This window comes from Lipotes vexillifer, unplaced genomic scaffold (assembly GCF_000442215.2).
Source record: "Lipotes vexillifer unplaced genomic scaffold, Lipotes_vexillifer_v1.1 scaffold431, whole genome shotgun sequence".
In the NCBI taxonomy this organism is placed as follows: Eukaryota; Metazoa; Chordata; class Mammalia; order Artiodactyla; family Lipotidae; genus Lipotes; species Lipotes vexillifer.
Genome location: NW_006782267.1, coordinates 2,061,176 through 2,069,748, shown reverse-complemented (window position 1 = coordinate 2,069,748; position 8,573 = coordinate 2,061,176). Strand labels below are relative to the sequence as shown.

The window sequence follows — 8,573 nt, the reverse complement described above, 5'->3', positions numbered from 1 at the left end:
ACTCTTTCCACTGCTTTCCTTTCCCTGGCCTTTCAAGTTACTTACTCTGATTTTGTTCCATTTTACGTATTTTTGCGAGCTGCTTCAATACATTGTTTTTGGACTGGTGTACAGACAGGGAAATCAAGTCCATGTCGCTCGGGGTATTAAAAAGGCAGCATGCTTCATGAGAGCATTCAGTTTGGTTAAAACGAAACAGAACAATAACAGCAGTAACAAAAATAACTGAAGCTGTCACATTGTTTTTTCCTCCATGATCATGGCTGTGATGGGATCTGATCCAGCAGAGGTGAGGTGGGGGGGAGGTGGAAGGCCACTGTCCTCTTCCTCTGTCCTTGGGGCTGACTCTGCAAAACCTCACTCGGTGGTTCTGATGCGGCCGCATCGCTATCACCTGGGAAATGCATCACTTGTTGGAAATGCAAATTCTCAAGCTCCATTCTGGACCTCCTGACAAGACTGGCCACCATATGCAGGGCCCAGGGCAAAATGAACATGCGGGGCCCTAAGATTTAAAAAAATGACTAGAATTTCAAGTTGGTGACAGCAGATCACTAAGCCAAATGGGTGCCCCTTCTGAGTACAGGGTTCAGCCCATGAAGCTGGCTTGGCCGATTGAAAGGGAACCTCTGGGGGCAGGGCTGTAAGAGCCCTCCAGGCGATTTTGATGCTTGGGGAAGTTTGAGAACCCCAGATACCAAACCTACCTGCCTTCCCTCAACCCACAGATGTGACCGTGGGCTATGGATCTAGTAAGAGTCAAATCAGGAGGGAAACCACAGAGAGTGGCCAAAACCTCAGCCCTGGCCGGCAGCGGGGGTCAGTGTGGTGGTCCCGACCTTGAGGTGGCTGGCGCCACAGCTGGGCAGAGGAGACTGAGTGTGCCCAATCCCGCCGGCTCCGGTCTGCAGGATCCGGATAACTGGACGTCGTTTGGTGACGGATCGGAACGCGTTAAGGGGAGGGGGGGGAGGGGGGGCAGGAGGGGCCAACCTGCCTTTCTCTGCTCTTCTGTGTCACTCTCCTAAGTCAAGCCACCAAAGTCACCACAGCTGCGGCCCCAATCAGGGGAGAAACTGCAGGAGGTGGCTAGAGCTAATCCCTGGAGGTAGAGGTGAATGAAGCAGACACAGACCACGCACCTCCTCAGGGTGGCTGGGGTCACAGCCAGGGAAACGGGCAGGTGGGGGCACCCCATGAGAGGTGATACCTCTTTTCCCAGCCAGCGTACTTGCCCGTGTGGCAGCGGATACTGACTGAGTGCCCACGGCAAACAGCTTGTGGTATACACACTCATGTGAAGCAACCCCTCGGCCTGAGAGAAGCACAAAAGTTGCTATTTATATAGAGTCCGTTATGTGGCAGAAATTGTACTAAGCTACTGTTAACAACTCTCCTTGCTTCTGATCGCAAGTCTAGGGACGAGCCAAGGAAATGAGGAGATGTCAAAATTACATGTCTTCCTAGCAGTACCGGCATTAGGGGTCGAGACTCCTAAAACTTATTTCATAAATACTATTCAAAATGATTAAAAATCAAGAGTAAAATGCTTGCTTTATGCTTAGAGCTGGTGGCCCTTTTATATGTTTAAAGTATTTCCTATTTATCATTTTATTTTCTCGGCAGAGGTCAATAAGATGGTGGCCAAATGTGCCTAAGAACCCATGCCCAAGAACTGTCTTTCCACACGACAGCCCACCAATTAATAAACAAAATAAACAAAATAAAACTCCTCAGAACTCTCACTATAACACTGGCAGTTCAGAGTTTTAAAACATTTTAGTGTCATTCCATCGCTTTATCATTAAATCGATTGGAAACAAATCCAGGACCCTCCCTCTGGAAAATGAGACAAGCAGCCACCGACGTCTTCTCTAAGATTTGCCTCTAAAATGGTTCTACTCTAGCAAGACAATTTGAAATTCAACACTCCAAGTAAAGGCAATAAAATATTCATGCATTTATCTAAACTATTTATTCTAACCAGTGATTCACTAGATGAGAAATCGTTTAGAAGCACAAAATGTTCCCTCTTTCTATGTCTTGGAATTTCATGGATTTGAGTGGATACACTGCCAGTTGACATGGGGTTGCTTCCATGAATGGAGAGCTTTCCCATGAGACCTGAAAGCCCCGGGACCATCCACAGCATGCATGGCCAGTCTCAGCCAACCAAACAAGCATGAGATGGGCGCGGAGAGCGAATCACTTTCTCACCCTTAGCTGGTCCCTCCAGGTCAGGGCGTAAACGCGCTGGCAGGGTACTGTGGGCAGAGGCCTGTACTGCAGCCGGAGGCACAGAACTTGTTCTGTGGATAAACGGAAAACTCCGGTTCAATCACCGGAAGTGGCCAGCCCAGCCCCTCACTGAGCAACCCCAGTGAGAAACACCTTTGGGGATTTCGAACTTGCATCGGCTTCATGCTTGGCTTAGCCATGAACGGGTACACCTCAGTCTGTTGGAACTCAAAGCACATAACCATCTCGGACACGATTAACGGTACCAGGAAAGGAGTCCACTGCCACAGTAGCTCTGGACTTATGGGCGATTTTCACAGTCATCATGCTCAGTTCTGCAAAGCATCCCTTATGCAGAGTCCTAGGGACAAATGCACCCTGCTCCAAAGAGACGCTGACCTGGATCCAAACTCCCACCAGGAGATAAAGCCAGCACCCTGGACGTTAGAAGTCGCCCAGGTCTTTTAAAACTTTTTGATATTTTGCTCATCAGAGATTTTTGGTGTTCACTTTGATTTTTTTTTAAATACTACACTTCAATATTGTTCACTTTGATGACCGTTTTAACACACCCTTAAAATCTGCACCTCACTCCCCTCACCCTAGCCCCTGCCCTGCCACGATACTGTACTTCTGTTCTGTTGCAAATGCCTGCGTTTTAACATACTTTGTCCTCTTTGACTCCATTCTCATCCCCTATTACCTTACAACCCTAAATCAAGGGGGAGGGTCTATTTTAAGTATCTTTGAAGAAAAGAGCACATAATTCTAATAAATATACCAGACAAGCAATTAAAAAACTGGAAGTCTTTCATTGTTAGTGATATAAATCTCTTCTAATCTCCTCTTGGCATTCCATTTTAGTTGAAGCCAAAAATGTAAGCACAAGGAAAAAATACCGAATCCTACTCTCGCTCCCCCAGTTCTGTTGTCGCACATAAAGAAGGGGAAAGACTCGAATCAAAACATTAAATTCCCAAATATCACTAAATGTTTCATCTTTCAAAACAGAAATTTTGATGAATATGTTCTCGTTCTTGGTTTGACACTCTTTTGAAAACTTACTTGTCCACTCCAGATAAAATCTTGTGCAGCTCCCACGTGCGGCACAGGAATCTAAAACCTTATTTAGGTATGTGAACTGATGGCAAAGGACAGACGCTTCAGGAAAAAAATCAAAGGGTTGGAAGAGAAAAATGAGGCAGCTCGGGCGTATCACTGCACTTATGACATTCATTTTAGAAGCTACTGTTGCTTCCCACTCTGTGGTCTTCCTGCAAATCCTTTCCATTCTTACCTTTCATAGCCCTCGTAGCTGAGTTTTCACTAAATAAGGTCTTCGGAACAAGAATTCTGTCCATTCCCATTGCGCCACAGCTTATCCAGGTTCTCGACCTCATGACCTGCAAACGCCATCGCTTCCAGTCCCTTCAGAAATCTACCTGGCCTGGTGCGAGCAGGTCATGTTCCCAACTTCAGTGCCTTTCACCCTCACCCCTCTGTCTGTTCCAGAACTACGCCATCATCCTGATGCCAATTAGATCAGGTGAGCTTTGCCTTTCAAGACAGTGCCACAACTTAACGTGGATGGGTTCCCTCGCGCCATATCGCCTTCATAGGTTGCTATCTCATGGACAGCAAGGTAGAATCTAGTGACACCCAAGTTTTCGGTAAGTAGTTGTAAATGAACAGAATGGTGAAATTCTAAGTAATGTGATAATAACCACTAACAAGTACTAAGCATTTATCTAAAAACCAGATTCTATTCTAATAGGAGAACAACTCCATAAAGTTAGTGTGACTTCTTATCTCTAGTTTACAGATGAGGAAACTGAGACAGAGAGAGATGAATTTATTTACCCAAGACCGCACAGCTAATCGCAGTGGAACTGGAATTTGGACTCAGGCAATCTGGCTCTGAATCCAAAGCTCATAACCAGCACGTTATATCATAGAAGGGTGTGCTATTGATGGATAATTGACATGTCAGTGTGGCCGGCACTGTCTGGCATTTGGGGTACTATAATTTGTCACCACTGTATTCTGTCATTACCATGATCTATCATCACTGTAATTCTTTGCTGCTGCTTCTTGATTTAAGCGCCACTGCTAAGCTTGCTATTTAAGGGCTTCTGCCCTCTGTGCTGGCCAGCCTCTTTATCGTGTCCCCAGCCAGCTGACATATTTACTTTTATGACCAGGCCCTGATTCAAGCTCCCCAAACATCCAGGCCTACTGACAACCGCTCCAGCCTACAAAGTTCCCTGCAAATCCGTGCTCTTCTCAGAAGATATTGAAACTCCACGTGGATCTATGGTCTGGAGCGCTGGTTCCCTTCTTTGTCAACACAAAGACCCCTTTGGCATGTAACAAATCACCTACCTCAAACTCCCCGGATGACAGTAAATACGTAGTATCTAATGGGGCAGCTCTCAGCTGGCAGTTCTTAGCCTGGCTGCTTGTGAGAAACACAGGGCAGCTTTTAAAAATCCCAGTGTCCAGACTGCACCCCGGAATAAATGAATCCAAATCTCTAGGGGGGGGGGGTACCCAGGCGGAGCTGTTCTTCAAGCTCCCCAAGTGATTCGAACGGGAGGCAAGGCTGAGAACCCGGGGCTCAGCACGTATCATCTTCACGCTTGTAGGCCTCCTTCGACAAGTCTGCAAGTCCTTAAAGATGTAAGCATTTATACAGAGAATGGATAAACAACAAAGTCCTCCTGTAGAGCACAGGGAACTATATTCAGTATCCTGTGATAAACCATAATGGAAAAGAATATCGAAAATGAATGTACATCTATATATGTATAAATGAGTCACTGCTGTGCAGCAGAAATTAACAAAACATTGTAAATCAATTATACTTCAATAAAATAAATACTGAGAAAAGAAAAGAATATGCCTTGAGATTTTAAGCTTTTGCTACTCAAAGTTGGGATCATGGCCCAGCAGCATCACAGCATCATCCGGGGGCTTGTTAGAAATGCAGTTTCTCAGACTCCCTCCCCTAGACCTACTGATTCAGAAAGAACATTTTAACAAGATCTCCGGGTCATCTGGATGCATAGTGGAGTTTGAGAAGCACGCCTTTAAAGCACGAAGAGACTACCTACAGCGCGAGGGTTAGGACTTTTCAAGCCTCAAGAGGCCATTAAAAATAAATATTTATTTACTAATGTATGTATTTTCACTTCATGATAGCGTCATCAACCTTCTGGGCTGCTACCTGACCTGTACGTAGAGGAAAAAACCAAACACTCCCTTTTCCTCACTGCCAAGGTCTCCTCCAAATGTATTCTGTTCGATACTGCTAGTCTCTGACATCTCCAGTGCTCCTGTGAGCTTACCTTCCTCTTCTTGAAGCCCTGACACTCACCTAAGATCTTGGTGTAGGGTCAGCTTGCCTAGGCCTTACAATTCTTATTCCTATAGGGACAGGGAACAGAAGAGGCTGCACCATTGTACAGTTTGGGATGGGCCTAATCTGTACGCTTCCTCCTTTTCCTAAGAGTAGAGGAAGAAAGGCTCACTTCTTGGCATTTACATGCAAAGAGCGTATTGAAAACCACATAAGAATAACTTCTAACATCTATTCTTCAAAGTATAGTATTCATATATTTTAAAATGTCATATAAAAGCAGAAATTCGGTAAGGCAAAAATCAGTGGCGTTTTTAGGTGTGTGTTTTCCACCTTTCCCACAGAGAAGTGTTTTAGAGGCAGCTTACTGGGGGATTCACAAAGAGAAAGGCTGCCAAGTCTGTTTTCTTGCACAGGGGAGGGAAATAAGTGAGTTCCTTTAAAGTCCGGTGACACAAGATCTCCTATGAAGAAAAGCCCTTTGTTTGTTCAAATTAGAATCTCCACCTTGATGATAGGAATCTAGGAACATTTTAAGTGAGCCCAGTTCTCTGATATGAAATGCAAGACCATGAAATACCAGCCCATGTATACAATCTGAATACATTTTTCTGCCCTCGTGGCTCTTAGGGTTTGAATCCTGGCAGAATGTCTTACTTGAAGCAGAACTTAGCTTGATAATGATTGGCACAGAAATGGATTTTTAAAACTGCTCTTGAAAGGACAATCCACTTAAAAATTCTTCCCTGTTCTACAGGACATGGGGCAAAACAATGTGCAATTCCTTTCCACCAAATTTCTCTAAAGAATGTAATTTTTACATACCTGAAACAGTTTTAAATGAAAATTAGCACATCAGGTTCCACATCAATACAAAAGAACAATTTAACACGTGCTCACGTTTCTGAGATACCATTGAATAAGACATACCATTACAGTGTCTTATGTACGACTAAGAGGGGAAAAAATTCTATGAATTAATTTAAGACATGTCATTGATTACAAGATTAACCTCAATTTCGGAGGTGATAAAACATGGGGGAAAATGTGTCTTAGAATTGTTGCAATTCAGTAGATTAACAAGCACAGCATAAGATGATACTTTCACGAAGGAAACAACATTTCCTGTCACAAATTTAAGGTTTGGTGTCATGGTGGCCAACACCACTCTTGGTTCATGACGCAGTATTATCCCCGTAACTAGCTTTGTTAAAGTTCACCCCCGTACACTCTGCCTCTATAGCAAATGGTTAAGATAAATCATAAAATCTGACTAACGGGAAAATTCAGTGCTTCTCCTTTGGGGGAAAAATGGTGGCTAACCGTAGCCTACAGCAAGGCTTGTATTTTCCTCATTGCAAACATGGGTGCTTGTGTACACCGGCGTGCATTTTTCTCAAAAGGATGCTAGCTATAAAGAGCGGGAGAGTTAAGGGGGTGAGCATCTCTAATTTCATGGGTACCTAGGCCTTGGCTGAGGCCTGTCTTGTCGTTTGCTAATGCACCTGTCCCGTTGGTAAGTTACACACGTAAGATGCATCCAGGCGCAGCCTTAGGGGCCCCTAAGCACACTTTTTAGGATTCTAGAAGTGGAATCACTGATGCACATTGCTGTCAGTTCCTGAGCTTCCTGCCAGTGTGATTTAGTAGGGTTTTTTTTTTTTTTTTCCAGTAAACACAGTTCAAAAGGACCCCAAGGGGCTAGAAAAAGAAAAATGAAACAGAAAAATCCCATAACGCAGTTTCTAATTTGATAAGTGGATTGGTAAGACAAGCATTTTCTGTTTAGGTGGATTGATCAGATTTGCCAGGAAGTCACCAAAGTTCCACTCAAGTCACCCTGCGTGGAGTTATGTAAACTTTTCTAATTCTTTGGAAATGAAAATAGAAATCCCCAAGGCGGCTTTAGAAGATGGAAAAACTGGCGTACTCACGAAGATTGGGAGGCCTTTCTTCTGAGTAAATAGTCCACAACATCGGGATCGGTCTCTAACAGGCTCATCAGCACTTCATTCTGGAGATCCGGGGGAACCTGCAGGGGCCAAATGCTGAGGCATAAATAAAGCCACTCCAGAAAGAGGCGAACTACAGTCACTGGCAACTTGACAACAGCATATAGAAGGGTGCCTTAAAGTTGTAAGAAAACAGAGTGATCTGTTGGTTAAAACCAAAGCTACACCAACCCATACAGCCAGTTTCATTCTTAGGACAAAGTGGATGATTACCAAATAGTCATATTCAATAGTCAATTCAATTCAAGTGGGGTGAATTGTCACGCCACTTGCGACTGGAGACACAGCCTAACCATTTGGGTACCTCTGTTGCTCAGACTCGATTTTCTTGGCTTTGAATAAGCAAAATATCGTGGTTAAGAGGAACGGTGTTTGTAATTTATTGTCCAAATGGGGACACTTTCTAGAGTTCATATTTAGAACTATGCCAAGACAACAGGCATAAGTTGGGACTGTCTTGGGCAGTTCTGGAACATAGGATCAGTTTATTGAGGACAGACCCTGGAGCCGGAGACTGCTTGTATTTGAGTCCCAGCTCCACTTGCTGGGTGTGGGAATTCTGGCAAGGTATATGACCTTGCCAGGTCTCAGTGCCCTCATCTGTAAACCAGAGATAATAAGAGTACTCACCACAAAGGGCTGATGTGGTGAGTAAAGGACTTACTACATGTTGAGAACTCAGAAAAGCACCTGGCAAATAGAAAACACTCAAAAAAAAAAAAAATGTTGACTAGTACATTTGCACGTGCCACTTTGTCATTCAGTGCCTGCCTTCACTCCTTTCTTGCCTCCTGGTCTATCAACAGTTAAAAGTTTCTTGCTGGGCTTCCCTGGTGGCGCAGTGGTTGAGAGTCCGCCTGCCGATGCAGGGGACGCGGGTTCGTGCCCCGGTCCGGGAAGATCCCACATGCCGCGGAGCGGCTGGGCCCGTGAGCCATGGCCGCTGAGCCTGTGCGTCCGGAGCC

At 44.8% G+C, this 8,573-nt stretch overlaps 1 protein-coding gene across 1 annotated transcript in view; it reads right to left on the bottom strand.

Moving 5' to 3' along the window:
- ARHGAP6 (Rho GTPase activating protein 6) overlaps positions 1-8,573 on the bottom strand; it is a 484,034-nt gene that overhangs the window by 9,403 nt on the left and 466,058 nt on the right. Inside the window, exon 10 of the mRNA XM_007455063.1 lies at positions 7,531-7,628. Coding sequence (XP_007455125.1) covers positions 7,531-7,628 — 98 coding nt within the window. The remainder of the gene's footprint in view (positions 1-7,530; positions 7,629-8,573) is intronic.